The following is a 23,692-nucleotide window of genomic DNA, read 5'->3' on the forward strand; positions in this document are numbered from 1 at the left end:
ATTCATGTATTCACTTCAGGGATATCACATCGAGACATGTCTACTTATTCAAATAAGATGCAACATGTCACAGGGTGCATATATGCAAATGCACATATGCCACTAATTACACATTGCCTGTCACAAAGAGAGAGAGGCTTTCAGCAAAAATGTTCAAAGTTCTCTATGAACTGCTCAACCAGGCTGCTCAGGTCTAATTAAAACATGCATGTCCCCAAGGCCTTATCAAAGCACTGTAGAAATATGTACATCTCAAATAGAGGAGAATTAGCTAAATAAAGGACCTCCCTGGTGTTTTTGTCCTGCTCACATTCCAGGCACTGCGCTAACAAACTTTATTTCTGATTGATACTGATCGTCCACCGCAGGGATTTGAGAATATTTTGACCTGAGGCGGGGGACTTTTATTTTGACATCTTTTCCCCTGGCACCATCCCAGATTTGATACCGTACTTGACACCAGCTGTATTGAAGGCTGTTGTGATGGAGATTGTTATTTTAATGAGGTGGAAATGAGATGTAAACCTTCTAGGAAGTGTTTTCTAATTAACCAAATGATTTGGCCTATGGGGTTGGCTACTGACAAATCATGCATTGTGTACCACACGAGGCTGATAACAGGATTTATTTTAAGGCTTCAAAGAGCCAAAGATTCAAGAAGTGCTTTACTTTTTGCCACAACTTCTGACTGATTCTTGCTATAATGTAATTTTGTGGCTTGATTTGATGAAGAGTAACAGAGAAACATTTATGAAGTAATTAACTGTAAATAATGAAAAACACTGACATTTTCACAGAAAAGCTCTTTTCAACTTTTAGAAAGGTCATGTTATGACATGCAGATTGAAGTGAATAACTTAAAGCTGACATACTGTAATTCACTGCTGGGCAGGAGAGACAACCTCATTAATGTTTCCTCTATTGTGCATGCAGTTTGACCAGCAAATGAACATTAATTATTTTTCAAGTTCTGTGCATTAATGTGTATTTCTCCAAAAGAATTTTACAACCAAATAGATAAACAGAATTGCATCTTTCTAAAAAAAATTGATCTGACCACTCACAGTACACCTGTGTGTACACACACACACACACACACACACACACACACACACACACACACACACACACACACACACACACACACACATATACATACATTCATTCTAACATATACTTGCATTTGTACACACAATGCATCCATTCTGCAGAGCTCAGAGGTGTCCAGAAGCCTGTCTGTGTGAGGAAAATGTATGCAGCTCAAATCAAAGTGATGTTGCGCACAGTAATCTTTCTCTATTAAGGCTGTCACTTTTTGCAATCTTTTTGCAATTGCGGTCTAATATCCTTTACCACTCCACTGCTGGGTTGGTGAGCTTCTGCAAGGCTGCATACACACATGCACTCGCTGTCTCATCACACACTTCCACGGCGTGCGGGTATCCCACTGAAGGAGTCAGTCATGTGTGTCTTTCAGATAGGAGCTGAGAAAGCTCTTGATTAGGACAGGAAGTCATGTGTGTAAAATTTACACTTCTTTACCACCGCCATCTTTCTATACACGGTGAATGTAACGTGTAATGCGAGGCTGTGTGTGTCCGCGTGTGGAGCGCACATCTATAGAAGCCATAATTAACTGACGTAAAAGTAAATAGTAATATAAAATTAATTACACGCTTACAGTGGCTTCCTTTGTACCTTTTAAAGCGAGCTCAGTTCTAATTTCGAGGTAAAATAATTAGATCCAGAGCTGTTTGGGAAATGAGACGCCTTGCCTCCTCTATGAAATACAAATTATTTACACTTGGTTTGTTTCTGATGATAAAAATTCGAAATGAAGACTCAACAGTCTTGTGAACTGCCGATAAAGTGACTATTGTCTAATTCCACTGATCTTTCTCAGGTGTGTTTAATTTTTTTCTCTCTCTGTCTCTTTTGATTAAACTCCATTTACTGTGAAAATACTGTAATTTATACTGACAGCTGCACAAAATCCCCTCAATATGCATGGGTTGACCAGAGTTTACCTCTGTTGAAGCATTCGTGCATTTAAAAAAAAATCTATTCATGCATTTTAAACACTAATTTGTAAAAACTGATGTTTTTTTCTTCTTTTTTGGTTTGCGTACTGTTAAAATTGTCTCATCTATGTTTAATTCTGTTGGAAACCTACTACATTTCCCAGAATCCCTCCTGAAAACATCCAGAAAACGTACTTAAACTTGTCAGCTGTTTTGGGAGTAGGGAGCAGTGAAAATGCCAACCAAGTGAGTAAGCTTTCCCAGGAGAGAGAAAGCGAGGGTCACAATTAATCAAGACACAACTTGTCTTATGACAGCAATATCACATTATGGACTATTGATGCAAGCGTCACAGGAGAAATTGCCATCTCTTGGAATGGAATTTTCCCATACTGCCGAACATAAAATTGGTTAAAATCCTATGCTGCTTGGTTCTCAGAGGCGGAAACAACCATCTAAGAGCCGCAGATATTTTAGATATAGATGCAGTATAGATGAAGTTACCTGACATTTCTTTTTTCTTTCTTTCTTTCTTTCTTTCTTTCTTTCTTTCTTTCTTTCTTTCTTTCTTTCTTTCTTTCTTTCTTTCTTTCTTTCTTTCTCACTTATTTACTTACTTATTTATTTTAAAGGTTTGCATTTATAGCATGTATCCAACACTGGATTGCTGGGAGGAAACTTTGTGCTGAAGCTCTAACATAATTAGAAATAAACATGTTAAAAACTTGTTAATTACTACAACTGCTAATGCCAACACTCTGTGTTATATTAAATTCAAATTAATTCAGTTTAATTCAGTTTTAATTCAGCTTTATATTAGAAAGATGCTATAATAATCTAGGGGAAATCTCCAAAAATCATAAGACTCCATATAAGCAAGCATTTGGTAACAATAGGAAGGAAAAACTCCCTTTTAACAGGAAGAAACTTGTGGGAAAACCAGGCTCAGGCAGCCATCTCCTGCATCAGGTTGGGGTGAGGGGAGGAAGACATGGCAAAAGAGCCTGTGGAAGAGAGGGGGAGATTAAAAATAACTAACAATTAAATTCAGAGTGGTGTACAAACACATAGTGGGTGAAAAAGGTGACTGAAGAAGAAACACCCATCCGCCTAGGCCTGTTGCAGGGTAACTAAAGGAGGGTTCAGGGTCTGATGTAGCACTAACTATATGCTTCATCAAAAAGGAAAGTTTTAAGCGTAATCTTAAAGGTAAAGATGGTATCTATCTCCTGAATCCAAACTAAGAACTGATTTCATAGAAGAGGGAAAGCTGAAGGCTCTGCCTCACATTCTACTTTTAAATGTCCTACAAACCACAAGTAAACCAGCAGTCTGAGAGCAAAGTGCTCTACTGAGGTGATATAGTACTAGATAAGATGGGGCCTGATTATTCAAGACCTTGTGTGTGAGGAGAATGATTTCTCTAAGCTAATATGTGAGAAACATGGTCTCTTAATATTCAGGCCTGCCACATTAAAACCGTTGGTTCTGCAAGGCAGTGTTCTTAGAAGGGCTTCTATTGGTCCCAAAATCATCTCATTTAACTGAAAGCACCTAATGAAAAAGTGGAAAGCAAAATCATCTGCTTGTTTGGTCAGAATGAAAATGTGCAGATTCGTTGGCCTGCAAGGTTAAAACATATTTCAGTGATGACATCAAAGAGAGCCATACTTGGCTTTGGTTCCATGCCACATTGTGTATAAATAAGGACAGTATTCCTGCACCTTTATTACTGTTTCATATTACCTCTTATTGTGCAAAACATAGCCCACCTACATGCTACAATTTGCAGTACATTTAGTATTATTGACCAAGGTCCATAGGCCCCTATAATTTAAGATACCAAGCGCAGACTTCTGCTGCGCTTCACTACAGGGTCCCTAATATCCTTTGGATTGAAGGCGCTTTAGTTTCCGCTCCAAGCCCGGGACAACATTAGATGGGTAAAAAGGTAAGAATTTCCTAAATGCATATGGAGTTATCTGAAATCATGGCTCTAGTATTCAGTCCTCTCCCCTCCTCCTCCCTTTTCTCCTCCTTTTTCTCTCTCGCCCCTTCTTTCTCAATTGTGTCCCTCGCCTCTGGCAAATGGGAGTCATTTGTTTGTGTGAACTTCCCATAACCCGCAGTGTGTGAGACACTTATCATTCAGAGTGGGGCTGCTTCGTCCCGAGTTGTAATACCTCTTCTCTTCTCTTCTCTTCTCTTCTCTTCTCTTCTCTTCTCTTCTCTTCTCTTCTCTTCTCTTCTCTTCTCTTCTCTTCTCTTCTCTTCTCTTCTCTTCTCTTCTCTTCTTCTCTTTGCCATGTCTGTCCCATTTGACATTTACCATGGTTCATCATAAACAAGTCTCCATATTTCTCTATTCTTTCATTCTCTTCATAATCCCTGCTGCCTTTTTTTCTCCCTCTACAGTACACCCCCTGCACTCTCATTCTCTCTCTCTCTCCAATCTCATTTCCTATGTAATCTCAGGCTACAGAGGACCATTTTCATTCCTGCTCTACTCATCTTATCATCCACCCTGTCACCTCCTCTGTCTGCTGTCCTTTTTTATATTCCTTTATTCTAACAAGTCTGCATCTGAGAACCCATCAATAGTCCACCCCTTTTCATTTCCCTAATGTAACCCCACACTTGCACACACATACACACAGCACTGTGTGGCCCTAACCCTTAATTTCATCACCGTAACCTGTTCCCCCATCATTGCAATGTGGTGGACCCCGCTCCCTATAACTATGTAATTGACTGTGTGTGTGTGTGTGTGTGTGTGTGTGTGTGTGTGTGTGTGTGTGTGTGTGTGTGTGTGTGTGTGTGTGTGTAGCCAGCAGTGCACTATTTTAAATCTGCGTGTGGATTATCTCTGCAGGTCAAAATGAACAGCAACAAGACAAAGCAGATAACTTAAAGAAGGAAGAAGATGTAAAGGGGTGAAAAAATTGTGAGACAAAAATAAATATGAAGGTGACGAAAGGAGGGTGAGACTGGGAGGGACAGACAAAGAGGAAAAGAGTGATTTCAAGGAGGGAAAGCTGTCACCGAAGGCCGAGGTGAACCCTCACCCTCATGCTTGCTTTAATCCCTCATTTATGTGAACTCAGCTTTGGAAATGAAGCTGTCTCTGTATTTTTCTTCCCTTCACCCATCCTGTGGTATAATCAGAAACCACACATGCATTCAACACACACACACACACACACACACACACACACACACACACACACACACACACACACACACACACACACACACACACACACACACATATACACAGTTGCAGGACAGAGACACAGAAAATCACTCAGGAGAGGTTTTAAATTCATTCCAGAGTTAGAGGCAGAGATTCATACCGCCTCACCTTGTCTCCTAGAGGAGAAATCATCGGATATGTTAGAGACAGAGGGGAATTATGGGTAAATGCACTGGTGAGGAATGATAGTCTGCAATCTCCGGCTGTAATCTCGGATCGCTGACACATGCCATTCATTTCAGACTGTACCAATATTCTCCTGCGTGGTCTGGAGCCAAAGTGTGTGACTTTGCAATTTTTTTTAGCCATTTTCCATAAAAAAAATAAATCACAGTTTTAAATCACAAATGCAAAGTTACATTTAAAAAAAGAAAGAAAGAAACGCTGAAAACCCCTCTCTTTAAAAATCTTTATTGCTTAACTAATCCTTAAGCTTTGATCTTTAATTAGTTTGGGAAAACCACAGATGAAGAATAAATGGTAAAAAGAAACATGTCAGTGTGTTTCACGCTTTAAACACGTTAAATAAAATGACTGATATAGGCACTGTGACATCTTAAATGTTGCAGCTAAATGAAGGTGGCTTGTTGCATTTGTTAATCTGGTTCAGATTTTTTGATTCTTTTATTATTGAAATTGTGATTATTTTAATCTTTTATTTGGCTTAGGATGGCAGAAGAAGAAGGAAATATATATACACGCAACCAATAAAATGCAACACGTCCCTGTGGAAACAACAGTACTGTACAGCCATCTAGTGGTCATGACAGAAAAAGGCAGTGTGGATTGTTATTTGATGAACAGATCAGAAAAGGGGGATTAACTTTTTGCAGCCCAGCTCTCAGCACTTATACAACAAATAATAATATTGCAGTTTGAAATCAGTTTTTCTCCAAAGCAAGTTAATCGATGCCCTATCAGCTTAGCCACTCTAGAAGCAATGGCCACTTTAGAACTTCTCAATCTTAAGTGTAAAATTAAAACATGCAAACCTAAGATCCAGCTAAGGAAGACCAAAACATTTCACAGTTGCATCCTTCTTTTGTTCCTCCTTCTGTCTGTCTCCTCATCCCTTTGTTTCACCTTCCTCAGGTGGAGTGAGTATCATACTGGTTTGTAATAGCGTGCTGTCAGTGTGGGCCGCTGTGAGGTGAGGTGTGGGGAGGAGAGCAGTGCGTCTCAGATGAGATATGTGACTGGCATGCTAACACGCAGTTTTATCTGAGCAAAAAGAGAGAGAGACAGGGCCCCCATATCTCCTCACTATAGGCCTTTGATTAAAGCTCCCCAGGTACGCACACATACTCACAATTCCAATAACACACACAGGAGTGTACACCCGCTCGGATTCTAAATAAATTGCAGCTGGGAGAACACACACACACACACACACCTACTGTATATGCACATACACACATCTTTCCGTTGCAGGTGGTGTTGTTCTGACCTAAGCCAGGTAGCTTGTCCATTATGGAGTTGATAGGAGGATTTGGCCATGTTGATTCTAGACAACATCATCTCCTCCGCCATAAATAACCTGAATGTTTTCTCTGAGTCACACCACAATATATAGACAATAAGAGCTCTCGGCTTTATCCCTGGGTTGCATCCACTGCACGCAAACAATCACACATACACATAAACCTCCATAAAATGATTGCGTGTGGACGGACGTAAGCAGAATCACAGATTTAAAAGTACAGTTGGCCCCTCAGCTTAGTTTTATTGTAAATTACAGCTTTGCATTCGAGTTTGGCTTCAATGTTTGTCTCAAAAATGTGTTTTCCTCAGATGGACCACGGGGGGAAGCTGGTTTGCTTTTAGATGAGCAGCGTCGTCCGGCGCTGTGGTCTCAATAGCTTGCAATAAAGCTTTGGATACAAACTGTATACCCCTGACCAGTGGAACTATGGGGGAGTGTGATGACTTCCATGAGGGAAGTAATAGACAAGCCACACTCACTATTACTGAATGTGGGTAAACCATATTGAAATATATTTCTGCCAATTTGTCATTATCTGTGTCTATATTGTCTTCCTTTCCAAATATGGAAAAAAAGTCAATTTTACCTTTTTTCCATATAGCAAAAAAACCCTATACTGAAATTACTTTTTATGGTTGTAGAAACAGATAAATTGGAAATGAATCATCTTTTTTTCCAGACATTTTTTTATTTGTTTTATAAAACACAAAAATGAATGAATGCATAGACATATAATATTTCATATATTACATATACAACAAGTAGTACACCTGGCACGCTGTTGTATTTCACCTCTTCACAGCTAGAGGGTAGTACTGTGCTACAGCATAATGTACTGAATGGCAAGGTCATTACAGTTAATCCAAATTGACAAATTCATTCACAAGCACTTCTTAAAGATTGTCTTTTAATCAACATATAAATTCAGAAATGTACACATCATCAGTACAAACCAACCAAAATATACAGCTGATTCAAGAAACTGAATGGATTTATATTTTCTGTAATTTTGAATATATACAGCAAGTTAAATATTATCCACATTCCTTTCTGCATTTATCATGAATTTCATTACTGCAATGCTGATCTTTATTATATTAATATATGTATGTATATCAGGAAAGTCTCATTGTGTAAGCTATGTGTATTATAACTCAGTATCAAATATTAACTACAAATTTAAATATATATATAATTTTGTTGCATAACTGTCATTTACTTCCTGTGTACATACTTTAGTTTAGAGGTGAGCACAGTTTTAGATGTATTAGGCCCAAAAGAACAGTATTATTTTTGTGATAGCCAGCTTTTTTTCCTGAGTATCTTTAATTTTTTTTATATTTATTTTTTTGCAATAGCTTTTTTTCCTATAATGAATAAAAGCAATTTTTGTACATTCACATATTTTCAGATAAGTTATAAACTGTACTGTTTAGTACATTAGGATTGATCTACAGTAGATATATGTTTTATATATATGTATAACCAATCAAGTAAGAAATTTAAGACAAGAAAGAAAGTTAAAAAAAAAACATTTTCATTTCACTAAGCAAGAAGGGTGCCTTACTGACTTGAATACCATCAGTCAGTTAATGGTTTTAAGTGACCACATAGATGCACAACTTCCTTCATTAATCCCAGTTTTGCAGCAGAATATTAAACTCTGAGGGCTCAATTTTCTTGAGACCGAACACAGATGGAGGCTCAGACACAAAAGCAGCAACAGGTGAAACAGAAAGCACACGAATTTCAAAATAAAAATCAAGCTACATCACCTTAAATAGGCTGTCAGCAGTGCCTATTTAAACAGACCCATTTATGTCTTAAAAGTAAAGTCAGCATTCTAAATATAAAAGAGTGTCTCTGCAAAATACCAGTTTAAAATACTCATCAAACAAAATAAACAGTCTTCAGGTCACTTAGAGATAATTTTGTTAAACAAACGGTCAGACTGAAATTCAGCGAAACCATGAAGAGAGCTCCTGCCGCCACCATCTGGACTTTTTTTTTTCTTCCGGTGTGCTGCAAGCTTTTATCTTCCTTACTCAGCACAGCGAAATTAAAGGCTACTGGACCCCTGCGGGAGTCTATCCCTGATATTTAAAAATAAATTTGGAAGGCATGCATTTGAGCTTGTTTTAAAATGTTTTCACCAACATGTTTACTTGTTTAACATTCAGGTTGGATGAAAGTCATGTGAGCAAATATTTATGAATATGATTCCAGTGGTCAAAATGAAATATTATACGAATGTAATGTGAATATATATAAGTTTAGATAGAGTCTGGACTTTGTATTACACATAATATATGTGTGTGTGTGTGTGTGTGTGTGTGTGTGTGTGTGTGTGTGTGTGTGTGTGTGTGTGTGTGTGTGTGTGTGTGTGTGTGTGTGTGTGTGTGTGTGCGAACGTATTTTGATGGAGCTCGGAACTCATCCTGGGGACAGCTGCATTACTCCAGATGATTTCACTGTTAAATCTCTGAGAAATAGCTTTCTAGTGTGATGCTCAGAAAAACAGAGAACATGCCTTTAGTTGACGGATCCTGCTGCCAAGTCTGGAGATTTAAATGAATAATAAAGTTGCTGCTGTGCCATCATTGCAACTTAAATATAATCCCTCTTTCATATCAGTGACTACAGTGGAAGCACACGTATCATTCTTGCTGCGGTGTGATGACTATGGGTAAGACATGGTCTGAGCGTGTTTTAAGGCAAATACAATTTTGTGCTAAAATGAGCACCAATGTTTGACTGCGCCACCTGATCAGGATACCCAGAGTCTGCGCTGCCAAACACTCTGGTGCCAGGAAATAAGCAAATAAGCATAGACACACACGCAGACACACACAGACAGGGTTGTACCTGAAAAAGACTGCATAAACATTGTTCTTTTCTTTTGTGAGTTTTGCCACTGTAAGAAAATAAAACCTTGAAATGTGGTGCACATAACCAGTTAGGATATTTTATCAGGAGCTCCAGGAGTCATGGGGTAGGAAAGTCTAACTGTTGACACTGAACAGAGATTTCTGTCATAATTTTCATACCATGCCTGGATAATGAACAGGGGGCAAGGAAACTGATCTGCTGTCAGATTCGTTGACATAATGCAGGAAAGAGTCAGGGGTCTGTCTGTGCAGAAGGTGAAGGGCTCGCTGGAGGACAAACAGGCTGGGGAAAATGTTTGTACATTTCCGGTGCAGGACCCTGCGGGGGCGATGGGATGGGAGTGTCTGGAGAGGCTGCAGGAAAAGAGACAGGGACAAAGCAACATTTGTAGGATTGTGTGATATAAATACATATATATTACAGATTTTAATTACTTTGTTGAAGCATAATTTAAAAAAAAAAAGTTTTTGGACACACTCTTTAGATAAGATAAAGTGTGTGTTTGTTTGTGTGTATGTCACGTTTGCTCCAGTGTTACTGAATGCACTTTACATGACTGCATGCATTTTTGTTTGTGTGTGTGTTAACTGATAGCATCCAGAAACTTACCTATTTGTGGAGTGTGATTGACAGGCATGGTACTGATGACCAATGTGTGTCCAGTCACAGGGTCCTGGGCCAGCTGGGTGTGTGCTGAATGGTGCAGGTGTGTGGGTTCTGTTGCAAGCCCTTAAAATATAACACAGGTGCAAATAAACTTCAACACACAGTGATGAAGTTGTAACCAGAGTAATTTTGCAGATTTCTTCCTACTTTGTTTCATGCGCTACTTTATGTTCAGGGGTGTGGATAAAGGGGGCACCCGGGGTGGCACTACCTCCCTGAAATTTGATTGCCACTCCTTGTTGCCCCCTTTAAACTGTGTTGCCATGTCAGATAAATGTATAATTAAATGTAATAATAAATGTATAATTACGTACTGCTAAATAAGTTAAATGCAGTGATAAAATTTTGAAAGTTGGACCCCCTCTCATCGACCTCAGTAGTCTGGGCTACTGCCTACCATCCCCTGTAAATGTAGAGACTATGTCATTTATGTATACCACTCAGTAAAATTAAACATATATGCTGTTGTAACCAGACTAACTTTTATTCAGCTTTTACCATATTACAGTTGCAAAGCAGTTAGGTTTTTGAGTGTTTCTACAGGTGAGAGGTCTGTTCACATTAAAATATATTAACTCACTGATTTTTCAGCTAGTTTGTTTGTATGTGTGTAGATATCCTATTTCCTTTTAAAAAGATGGGCCAACCTGAATGAACCTTTGCACAGACATTGTCACATATACAGTAAGTCCCAGTTCTTTTGATTTTGGTGTATCATGTTCACTTCATCATTCCCCAGAGGATGCCATGTTATGTTCTCCGATATGTGTATGTCGCCCGTACATGATTTCACGGTCACGAAAATTTGAATCAATGTTCTGTTCGAGTCACCACTGAATACAGATTAAAGAATAAGAAATATGGTCCATAAATATCACAGCCGTAGAACTTAACAGGTGACATTTCATTCAAGTAAAGCTAAAGAAGCTGTAAGTACTGCAAAAGGTTTTTATGTAAGACTTAATTTTTCATATTGGTTATGTGGGTGTTGTTAATGATTCCTGTATTATATATACAACATTTCTTTAAAATATAAATGAATTACTATGAAGGCAGCAGTTTGAAGTTAAAAGACCAAAGGCAGGATGTGAAACCATGAGGCTACAATTGTGATCTTAAATTATTGTAGAAAAAATCCCCTAAAGCACTTTTTTAAAAAATTACAGGTTACATTTTTGTCTGTTTTTGGTGATTATTACCAGACATACTAACATAACCTGTAAGCCGTCTTTCTTTCTGTTTAAACAAGTTTATATATACATATATGTCTGTGCCATTCATGAGTAAAGCTAAAAAAATTACTTGATATGAGAAGACACATTGTTTTTTATAGATGTTTATAAGCTATACAGGATCTTTCCTTTTGTCTTTCAGTTTTGCTTGATCATACTCATTGCTAAATATAATGTCATCTTAACAGAATTTGAATAGCCTGAGAGTTTTTATTACTGCGTTTTGTGTGTGGTTTCGTTCTACGTTCTGACAAGATGCTGGCAAATGCAACAAGTGCAGCTATTTCTGTGCTCTTTCTTTTAAGTCGGGTTGTCATATCATGGAGGGTTTTTTTAAGCATATATGGTGAAAACTGGAAATGACTTTTTAGTTTATGTTTCAAGCTTCAATTGTCTGTCATGGCCCTCCTGAGAATATATTTGATGCACTGTAGCTTTAACTTCAGATTTCCCGTATTTATATACATTTAGATGTGTTTGCAGATGTCCCTAGCAGCATCTTATGTACCCGGTTTATTCTATTTCAGCTTAACGTAATATAAATATAAATGCGTATTGTACAAAGTTATTGTGTAAAACTTTTTGCCTCCTGTATATAAACTAGAAAACTTTCAAGAAAGTATTCTTTTCGTTTTCCGCAGTGCTTCATAATTCTGCACTGAGAAATTTCAGCAGAGGATTTGGTGGTAGTGCTCAAGGTCAAATTTGTTTTTTCTGCACATTTACAAGCACAGACATCAGCCAATCTCACCTCCTAGAAGCATTTCATGCAACAGGTTGTCTATCTTGGCCAGGCCGCAAAACTTAATGAACTGGAGCTGTTCGATCATCTGCCAGGTGATGCTCTGCAGGGTGGGCAGCAGGAGTAACAGCTCTCCAAAACGACCTCTGGAGTCATACTGACGATCATTAATGTAGTCTTCCAGACTCATCTGAACCTGTGCGCACGCACAAACACAGAGTCCCTATGTGGTCACATGTCACTGTCATTATAAGCAAAATCCATTTTTCTTTAATTTTGCTGACATATTGAAAGAAGATGTGCATAAATTAAAAGAAAAATACATGATGACATTGAGGTTGACATTGACAGGATGGTTGCTTTTGAAATCAAAATCATTTACATGATTGAAAATTTAAAAGAAAAAAGAAAAAAGAAAAAAATATCCTAGAACGACCAGATGTCCCGCAACAATCTAGAAAGGTCAAATGCTTGACCTACCTGCAGTCGCATGGTCTTAATCTTCGAAGGATCCCGCAAAGACTTTGCATCTGCAGAATGGAAGGCAAAGCCAGGAAGGGGGGTTGCGTTAAGGCGGGGAAGGGATATAGGACAGGATTGAGGGACGGGGCAGCACAGGATAAATAAATAAATAAATAAATAAAAATGGAAAGATCATGGATGGAATTGCGGATATGAGTGGAATTGATGGAATGATTATGGTCAAACTTTGGCATGAAGTGCAAAATGAAGGATTTAGTGAAGGGGATAGAAAAGGGAGGGAGTAACAAAACATGGGGGCAGGGATTGTGGTCACACTAGGGTAACGTAAAGAGGCAAGAGAGGGATTGGGACCTAACTTTGAGGGGAAATCTAGCCGGGACATGTCGGGAAAGATGGATATGAGCAGAAAAGGCAATGCAGACAAGATAAAATCGTCTGTTCAAATTGATTGTGATGTCTGTCATCATCTGTGGTTTACTATTTTTACTGGTTCTGGGGTTAAATGCCACTTTTTATTCATTACCTGGGTCAAAAAAGACAATAGCCTTGAGTGCTGCAAACTCGTTGTCATCTATTTGTATTTCCTGGAAGGGCCGCACCAGCTCATCCAGGACTCTGTTGGCTACCCTACAGATCTCTGGTTCAGGACTGTCTCTGTGGATCACACAGCCATTACCTGCAGGGACAGTGAGTAAAGTTAGCGGCAGTGTTGAGATGAAGTAGGTACTGAACATGGGTGTGTATGAGGTGGAGCGCTGTGGTATGTGCTTTTGGAGCCAGGTGGATTTTTGTTTCCTTCAGAGAAACTTGTAGACTCTCTTTTAGGCAGGGCAATGGGCTATGGAAAATAGGTGTGGAGATCTTAAGAAGTATAAAAGTGCCTGATTGTTTGTAGTTGCTTACAGTATGATGTATCGATAATGAATAATGTAATTTACAAGAAAAACTTTTGAAGTCACAGAGAAACAGAAAGCTTTAGTTAATCATTCTAAGTCCACATGACTTCACCACACATAAGGAAGAGGCCTTTCTAGTCATTGGTTTCTACCTAAAAGCAGGAAGTCCTTGAATGGCATTGACCTTTTGGCAACCCCAAGCAAGAGGTGTTCACCAGCATGAGCCCGAAGCAAGCTCACCTATGGACAAACACACACAGGTAAACAAAGAACAGAAACAATGTAACAATGCCTCAAATTTAATCATTACCTTCAAATATTCTGTTTTCAAACCTCGCACATCAACAAGTGCTGAAAATTAGTTTCCAAAACCAGACATGAGATAATAAGTACAGTATTGTACAAATGTCCTGAGTCCACCCTCATTTCTCTATATTTTGGTTCCAAGTGCTTGCTTCTAATTTTTGTGGTCTTAATCAATAGTTCTCCAGGATGTCTGAAGGGCTTTGTACCTGACTGTTTTCAGAGGAATGTTTATTTGTTTTGTTTCGCTCTGCTTTTTGTTAAGCTATTTCAAACGGACCTATGAATCATTCAAGCATAAAAAAGGAGTGTAACTCAAGGGATTAACCAATGTTCTGTCTACACATAACAACTCTGGAAAAGAAACCCTTTTAAATTGTATCTTTGAGCACTTTGTTGCTAGCAACCTAAAACCCCCCACAATTTCTTCCCCTTTCCTTAGTTGAATTTATGGCAAATGCCAAAGATAACACAGTTTCACAGGCATAAAATATATAATTTTTTGCACCTGCAAGGGGATTCTCAAAAAGCTGTTACTTGAAAATTTGGCATATCTCAGCGATGTGTGTAAAAACATAGAGAATCTGTACAGGTGGAGGACAAAAGACGATGCGGCAAGCCTAAACAGTATGTGCAGAAGATGAAGAGTAACTGAAGTCACGTCATTAAGAAATAGGAAAACTCCAGCAAGGACCTCAGCAACTAAAATGTGCATCTGGCTAGGGATGGGTACCGGTATCCGGTGCGCACATTTCGGTGCTTTTTTTTTCCTGAGATGTCATACACTTTGGATTCTAGCCAATCATTTTACCTTTGCAAGCGTAGTAGGCGGGCCCAGGTACCTACATTCTTTTAGAGCAGAGCTACAGATTAAAAATGCCCAAGGCGAAGCGGTCAAATTCTGGCTGTACTTCACAGCAAAAGATGCAAACTCAGCAGCCTGCAACAAGTGCTTTAAGGTGATACTGTGCAAAGGAGGTAACACCTCGAATCTGATGAAACACCTGGCGACGTATAGCATTTTGTTAAAAGCCGAGAAATGCGCCGTATTTGATAGCTTGCTGCGAGACTTCACACCGTGCACATCTACTGCGGGTGGGTTGCCTGTTATCGGACTAGGATTTAGTAACATCCCCCAAGAACCCGAAGAATAGAGTCCTGGCCCGTAGCCCGGCCAGTGTAGCAGAAATGATGAGGGATGATGATGGCAGCAGCAGCCGTTCTTCTCTGCGTGAGTAGCTTAATGTTGTTCGTGTGTAAGCTAACCACGTTATTGAATTAATGCATGTAAGGTGAACTAGCAAACACCGTCGTAGTTACATGCGGCTGTCTTCTTGTTTGATGGCAGATGCTCCCTTCACCCTGGCCAAAAAGGCTAAAATGACCAAAGAAAAAGTGGAGAACAGCTGAACATGAGAGGTTTTTGGACAAAGTTTGTTTTTTGCATTGTTTAAGCACTGCTTCCAGCCAAGAGTGATACCATAAATCCCCTATAGCTGCAGAAAAGGCTAACATTGTTATCTTTTTACAAAAAAACAGCTGAACATGAGAGCTTTTTGGACCAATTTTGTGTTCTCCATTCTTTAAGCACCGGTTCGAGCACCATTTAAGCACCGGCACCGTTTCAAAAGTACCGGTTTGGTACTGGTATTGGATAAAACCTAAACGATACCCATCCCTACATCTGGCCCTTCAGCTGTTCACCAAGTCTTAGTAGAAATAGCCTCAGTGCAAAGGTGGCTGTCAAGAAGCCATGGGCAAGAACTGGACTGTGTCATCAATATATACAAAGGAGATCAGGAGAGAGGCACAGCAGTGAATGTCCACAGAAACCTGTAAATTACGGTGGAGGCTCTCAGCCAGTGGTGCTGTGAATCTTGTCAAACATGGACTGGCCTTGCAAGAGCCTGGACCTTAACATTATTGAAGCAGTGTGACTTAATTGGGACTGAGAACATAACATTCAAAGAATAGCTTTAGAATGGCCTTTAAGACTACCTCAAGAAATGGCAAGAAATTTTAGGTTGAATTGGATATTAAAGGCAGTCATACCAAACTTCAAGTTCCTTAGGATTGTCCAAACTCTGTACAAAGTCTTTCCATGTATGTTTTTAGATGTTACAGTACATTGCTATAGCCATTTGCTATCATATATTAGGAAGTGAGGGGCAGCTCAAGACTTTTGCGCAGTACTGTATGCATGACACTCATTACATGCAAAGAAGAAATGTCACAGTCACAGATTGCAAATCAGGCAGAACAGCCAGTTACCTGGTCATCCAGTGGAAGTTCTCCAAAAGTAGGAATATATTTGGCCCATTCCACCAACACCAATAACTGCTGTCTCATAGAATCACATATGTCCCCTACAGTGGCTGACTTCTGCTCTGACAAGTCTGCTATTCCAACCGGAGTAGTGCTCTGCCGGAGAAGAGGAATTGAACAGCTTGCAGGTTACAGGTCACTCATATTACTGATAAAGTTCATCAACTAACATACAAACATAAAAGAGATTTAAAATAAGAAATTTATAAAGGGATTATCACCTGGTGGGACAATGATTCTGCTTGGGCCAAAATAGTAATAGTTGGAAGGTCTTGGGAGTCGGAGATACTTCTTCGGGAACTGATCCGATCCCTCTCATTCTGCACAGCTAATATATCACAAACATAATTATGGCTGTGTGTATGCATGAAAGAGGAAGCAATCTAAAAAAGGGAACAGTGAAGAAGCAACATCTCCAACACTTTACCAGTCAAATAGCCGCCCCCCCCCCCCCCCCCCAAAAAAAAAAAAAGAGTAACAAAGTAACAATAATGAAGCTTTATTCCTGGTTTTCCAGTTTTGAGGCTTTAAATTTTAAGTAATTTATGAGTGTTAAGAGATGCCTGCATACACTACGACAGTTAATAATTAGGAAAAATAGCACTACAGACTCTCATCAACAAAGGGAGTCAAACGTTAACCTGATACAATCCAGAACAACATGTTTAAATAACACATGATTAGGGGTTGTAAAACTCTGTACCAAGGTTATACCCCTCATAAATACAAACACACACTAAGTAAACACCTGTTTTATGGCAGAGCCCATTTCATCCATCTTGAAGCAGTTGTCGGTTTCTCTGACAGAAGTAATTTCTTCTCTCATTTTAATTTTCCACTTTGTCATTAAACTTCACTAAGAAAGGTACTTCTCCTTCATAGTGTGTATATAATGTACATACAGTGCTGTGAGGGATTGGCCCTCTTCATGATGCCTTATCTTTTTGCATATTTGCCACATTTACATGTTTCAGATGATGGAACCAATTTTAATATTAGACAAAGATAACTCGGGTAAATACTGGTTGACAGTTATCTAAACCCACTTGGCCCTACGTGGAAAAGTAAATGGCCCCTAAACTTAATAACTAGTTGTGCAATGAGTCATTCACATCGCGGTGGAAAAACTTTGGCCCACTTTGGAAAACTATTTTTATTCCATTTCATTTTGAGCATGAACAGCCTCTTTAAGATCACGCCGAAGCATCTCAGTAGAATTTGAGTCCAGACTTCGACTAGACCACTCCAAACACTTCCGGAGTGTTTTGGATCATTGTTCTGCTGCATAACTTGAGAATACTTAAGCTTGACTGATAACGGATGGTCTTCTTTATGTAAAGAGCAGAATTCATGGTTCCATCAGTTATGGCAAGTCATTCAAGTCCTGAAGTAGCAGAGCAGGACCAGATCATCATTGCCAAGTCGCTTTCTTATTGTTGAATCATGAACTCTGACCGTAATTGAGGCAAGTGACCTTTCAGCCTACTTCACTTCTCACTTTCTTGATTTATCTGATCTGACAGATGAATGAAATCATTGTTTAAAAAATGCATTTTGTATTTACTCAGGTTATCTTTGTCTAATATTAAAATTTGTTTGACAATTTTGTGCGACATATATGCAGAAACGTAAAAGATCAGGAAGACTCTATCTCTATTCTCTGCATGTAGGTGTCTCATTCAAAAGAGGTTTCACTACCTTCTTTTTTCATGCCAGCTCTGAAGCATTTGTTGAGTCTGCAGAAACGACACTGGTTCCTCTTATCTTTATCCACGACGCACTGTCTGCTGAACCTTCAGAACATGCAAAGTTATCAGAGCAAGAAAATTGTGACATATCATTCGACAATAAAGTATGCAACCCTGAAACAAAAAGCAAATTATCACTATTTTTGGCAAATTATCTTAAGGGTGCATGAGTATAAAAGCACATTTGTGATGATATTTATGACAATTGCATGAACTATTTCTTATATTTCCCACATGCATACACACATTATGCATTTCATGCTTGCACAGTGTATCTTTGCAAACTGTACCTGCAGGTATAGACGTGGCTCTTGCGTATCGAGCGTCTGAAGAAGCCTTTGCAGCCATCACAGCTGGAGGCTCCATAGTGTTTCCCTGTGGCTTTATCTCCACAGATTGCACAGTTACTAATGATCCCATCTGGACCAGGCAGGCTTGGCTCTGTCGGCATGCTGTCTGGAGCACCAAAAAAAACAAAATAAAACACACACAGGTAAATACAAATGCATATGCATTATGCACACGTCATTCTTTCAAAAGTGATTCACTTTGTGCATTTTATGATGATGATGGAGATTTTGACACTTTGGTCCCCAATCTCCAATAACCATGTGGTGATATGAAAGACCGTAGCATACAGTTCACATTACTTTCACACATTTCAAGCTATTCAGTGACCCCTAAAGCCCTGTGGGTGGGGGCTTTTGGATCACGAAAGAGGCCACTCTGATCAGGAAATGATCATCGGATTAAAGGTGATTTTGTAATGACTTTTATCCCCAAAGGAACTCAAAAGTCCCACTCGGTAGGTCAGCAAAATGCCCCTTCACCATTAGACCCGCTACATCCTCTGTGGGGTTAGATTTTTTCCTTCCTTCTCAGTGTATTGCCTCCGTGGGAGCAATTAAGGTATAAAATGTTTAGTTAATTAGTCACTGTGTGAAGCCTTACTCCAGAAATAACAAATATCAAAATGTCCCCAAACCCCCCCCCCCCCCCCCCCCCCCCCCCCCCCAAACCATGTATCACTGAAGGAAACCCATAACACTGCTGATACTTCTCTGGTAAATGTGTTGTGCATTGTGTTGGAGGATGTCTGGTATTACCAGACATTGCTGTTAATGACAAAACATGATTGTCATTGTCTTTATTTCTATTTTTATGTCTTTATTGTCATCATCAACATAATCTCTACCATTATACCAGCACCAGCATCGTCACTGTAATAGAAACCATCACCATCATCGCTGCCTCCATCTAAGTTGTTCTGTTAAAGTCTACTAAATGGAACCTGCTGTCAATCGAGTAAAAACTCAAGATGCATCGAACACATACATGTTTAAATTTCTACTGCGCACAACTCATTTGGTCTCACACGGGCCAGTGCCATTGTTAAATGAGTCAATGAGTGTCTACAGTAAATGTTTGACTAATTTTCCTTCCATGCTGAGGTAACGCCCGTGTATCACAGAGATTTGTGCTTGCTGTCCAGTAAAATATCTTTATGACACATTCCTGCAGTTTCTGCCTAAACTGTTTGGTTATCATTCATTTAGTCCCCCTCAAACTTTGACACAGCCCTTTTATTTCCTTCACAACACACACTTCCTTTCATGATGCATACACACATACACAGGCAACAACAGGCAAGTGGGATTTACTATACATAATGGTGTCAAGCAAGACACACATACACACTGGCAGTCAGTATTAAAACATCAGTCAGAGTTTCCCAAGCAGTGCACTTGAGCATATCAAACACATCAAACACATTTCCCCTCTTTCTGCAAATAGCAACTCATTTGCGTTCAGCTGCTGTCACTAAACTTCATCAGTGACTGTCTTATTTAACAAACAGCCACAACTCCTCATCCAGTACTCTGGCTGATGACCCAATCAGATCATTCTAAAGGCCCTGATAAGTATGTGAGAGAGTGGCCTATCTTTCAATGTATGTCTTTCTGTGTGCTTGACTTGTTTGTGTTTTGGTGTGAATCTGTCTGTATTTGCACACACTTACCTCGTCCTACATAGAGTACCTCTGCATGCTCAAAGCCCAGCGTGTTGTACGAAGGATCCAGGCCTTCACAGTAGTTGGCTACTTCCATATCTAACAGAGTTTTACTCTGAGGAGTAGGAGGATACTTCATTCCTGTTTGAGCCTGGTTTTCTCTCTCTTCTCTTCTCTTCTCTTCTCTTCTCTTCTCTTCTCTTCTCTTCTCTTCTTTTTTCCTATAGTCCTGCCTCTGTTTCATCTATTTCTTTCAGAAATAACAAGGGAGATCCCTGTCATAAAAGACCCATAATCTGATCTGATTGGGCCTTGAACAATAAGGAGGGGAGGAGCTGGGGTTCTTCTCACCTTATTACACTTCACTTATCTACCCTTCTCTCATACACTTATCACAGGGATGAATAGATAGTGAGAAAAGAGACATTTCCTTTCCCTCCTCTGTCTTTCATTGCTCTTTTATTTATTTATTTGGAGAACGCTTGCACACTATGTGCACAATTTAGGCGTTTGTTCTTACAGAGAGTAGCATGTATGAATGTGCATCTGACGTATGTGTGTGTGTGTGTGTGTGTGTGTGTGTGTGTGTGTGTGTGTGTGTGTGTGTGTGTGTGTGTGTGTGTGTGTGTGTGTGTGTGTCCTTCCCAGGTTTCCTAATCTAATCAATGGTGAAGTAATAGCACTACCATCTCAGCAGATATAATCTATAAGGACACGCAGTGAAGTAGAAAACACTGATAACTCCCATTAAGGCATCCACATACACACCATGGGTTCACCCAACCCACTGTTTTTAACTCTTTATTTACTCTTTTTCTACTACAAGTTTCTAAATAATCTGACTGCTACTTTAAACATCACCAACAACACTGCTTTTAATTTCTTCTTCTTTCATAGTTTTTTAGCTCAGTCATCAATGTCTATGGTTTCATATCAGTTAGAATAATTATTTGCAAAAAAACCAAACAAACAAAAAAAAACCAAACAAGATTAGTAAGTACAAATTGACTCTAAAGTGCAAATTGGAACAGGTGTTACCCTCCTATTTTCAGTCAGGGAAGTTAAAAACATAATATGACCACCTTTGCATGAATCCATCAACATGTGCCTAACCCACCCATTTAAATCAGGGGTTTCATTACACTAACTCTTATCGTGTGGGTTAAAGGTAATCAGCTTGAGGCATTGTGCTGTGAAGACTGTAAATGATAAGAGGCAGTGTCATAGGAGATTTGATGCCCTAAATCAGCAGTGAATGGCCCAGTCTGAGGGGTTCGTCATATATGTGCAGGTATGGTGTGGTCAGTTTAGGCAACAATATTGCACACATGACAGAAAACGCTATTAGCACTTGGCTGCATGGTAATAACAGATATATTCTATAATATTGGAAGCGTAGGGACTAAGAGACAGAGGCGATAGAGAGAGAGAGCGATGTGATAGAGAGATTATAGAGAGATTACATTTTAACCAGGTAGTAACGTTAGGACTCCTGACTCATCACATTTGTGGAAAGGGAAGATGAAGAATTGCATCCTTACCGTCACATTTAGTCTGTATAAAGGCATGAGGGTAAATGCAGATGCTCCATGTTAGTTTCTAATAAAGGTTCTTATGTGATTACAGTTTAATAGACAACAAAGAATCGTGCTTTTAGGCTTGTAGATAGAAAGAAAAATCAATGTTCACTCAAAAGTAAAAAAATCTTTAATCCAGAACAGCCTAAACACTCTAAAAGGCTTTTTTAAAGCTTCACCTTCCACTCTTAAGAGCAAGGACAGAAAGCACAGCAATTGAGGTCTTTATTTCTGTAATGATGAGTGCCTTTGATCTTTCCCCTCTTTTTCATTTTGAATACATAAGAAAGCACTTTCTGATTTGCACTAAGGAAGCTACAACATTTGGAACAGCAAGGGTGATCAGCTGCTTGTGTTGTTTTACAGTAGGTTGTTAATTTTGTTGATCTCTCAGATACATTGAAAGTCTATTCTGCCACCTGGCAAAAAAAGAAAATATAATATAGAAGCAGTTCAGCCTAGACGTAAATTTAAATTAAAAAGATTTTAATGTATGAGAATCACATTCATAGAAACAGTTGTAATACTAAAAAGGTATTGTGGCTTGTTGCAGGACATGTCTGAGAAAGCTTGCATCTGCCTAGCAACCAAAAGCCTTTTGTGGCCATAAAACCCATAGCTAAGAGGCTATATCTGTGTGAACTGGCCATAATACTGTCGCTTCTATTTAGACTAGGTTTTAATAGTCACAGATGACAATCAGCCTCGATTACTGACTCTAGTAAACCCTTACTTCCTGATACTCTGGAAACAGTTAAGTACGCAGTTCAGTAGTATTCACTCCTAAAACTGTACGTCTTTAATACAGTATTTCTTTTTTATGTGTTGCAAAAGAGAGGAAGAGAACATGCAAGAGACTAGATGCATGAAATAAATAGTTAACTATGGTTTTGCAACTCTCACTCTTCACAGTGAAAAGTTAGCGTTACTGTATATGCAAGCTGAAAAAAAAATGTTAAAAAAATACAAATCAATAATTCAGCTGAAGTGCGTCCTGTGGGTTTAGACATTATAGTTAAGTTTAAGTCTAACAGAACAGCAGAACAGTAAAGGGCAGACCGATATGCACAGCCTCAAAAGTCAATCAACAACTCTGGGAATGCCTCAGCAAAACAATCCCATTGCAATCTGGGCTAAAAAATTAAGTAAGGGTTGTTTCTTTTTTCTCAATATGTGTATACTTCATGTATTGTCAAGGTTTGTGCAAAAAACAAGTAGTTTTGTTCACACAGGCGTTGCATGTTCTTGTAAATAGTAAAAAAATAAAGAGCAAAACTTCCGCCTCCTTCAGATCAATTCATTATAGAACTGCATTATAGAAATGGAATCGTCCTATTGGACATTAAATGCAGTGATAGTAGAAGAAAAACACCACATGAACAGATTACCATCTTTCTGCAGATGAAATGGGTTATCGCCCGATCAGCGCAAGCCCATGTTGCAAAGTTAGTATTTCTTATCTGCTTTTTACAAAATGCCTGCAGATACAGAGTACTGGCTACAGGACATAGCAGCAGGTGCCAGTTGTGCGAACAAGGAGTCCAACCATTGCCACCATAATACAGAAACCACGTGATTTAAGGGATCGCATTCACAAACTTCCTTGAAAAACTACCAAAGGTAACCTTCACTCCCACTACAGCAAAAACAACACTTCTTCTACTCTTCTTAGTCTGATGTGAACCATTTGAATTTCAGCGACAGTGTACTTAAAAAGAAATGTTTGGCTTACCTGTGTTTCTGTTTCTGTCCGGGATGTGCATTTATCCAGGTGTACCGTTGTTCTCCGACAGCTAGCAGCCCTGAGCCCCTCAGTGTGTCATTGGACTAAGTCACACTGAGCATGGGAAAATAGTAAAGGTGTTCAACCACGTTAAAAGGGAAGGTTGGAGAGCTGAGCGGCCTATAATTCAGAAAGCGACACATTGGATGGCGCCACCATAGCCCTGTCATTAGATCGATTTACTAAACAAACTCAAACTAGGGTGGAGATGTTAAACAGTAACCCAGGACCATAAAACTGAAAAGGAAAAGATCACCAGGTGTGAGTCTGTGTGTGTGTG

The 23,692-nt window shown here is 39.2% G+C and overlaps 1 protein-coding gene across 2 annotated transcripts; it reads right to left on the minus strand.

Annotated features, from left to right (window-relative positions):
• Nucleotides 1–9,077: 9,077 nt before the first annotated feature.
• hnf4g (hepatocyte nuclear factor 4, gamma) lies at nt 9,078–23,561 on the minus strand. 2 transcript variants are annotated; one of them, XM_085418503.1, is made up of 11 exons: nt 23,362–23,561; nt 18,332–18,497; nt 17,992–18,086; nt 16,515–16,621; nt 16,240–16,389; nt 13,818–13,905; nt 13,293–13,445; nt 12,767–12,816; nt 12,296–12,482; nt 10,256–10,375; nt 9,078–9,999 (listed from the first exon to the last, which is right to left on the minus strand). In XM_085418503.1, the coding sequence occupies exons 1-11, from the start codon at nt 23,390–23,392 to the stop codon at nt 9,878–9,880; spliced, it is 1,269 nt and encodes a 422-aa protein (XP_085274629.1). In that variant the 5' UTR covers nt 23,393–23,561; the 3' UTR covers nt 9,078–9,877. The 2 variants fall into 2 exon arrangements, with proteins under 2 accessions (XP_085274629.1, XP_085274628.1); XM_085418502.1 differs by lacking the exon at nt 23,362–23,561 and adding an exon at nt 20,062–20,296.
• Between the last annotated feature and the right edge of the window lie 131 nt (nt 23,562–23,692).

This window comes from Rhamphochromis longiceps, linkage group LG9 (assembly GCF_057381845.1).
Source record: "Rhamphochromis longiceps isolate RC_006_pf linkage group LG9, R_longiceps_female_GT1.1, whole genome shotgun sequence".
In the NCBI taxonomy this organism is placed as follows: domain Eukaryota; kingdom Metazoa; phylum Chordata; class Actinopteri; order Cichliformes; family Cichlidae; genus Rhamphochromis; species Rhamphochromis longiceps.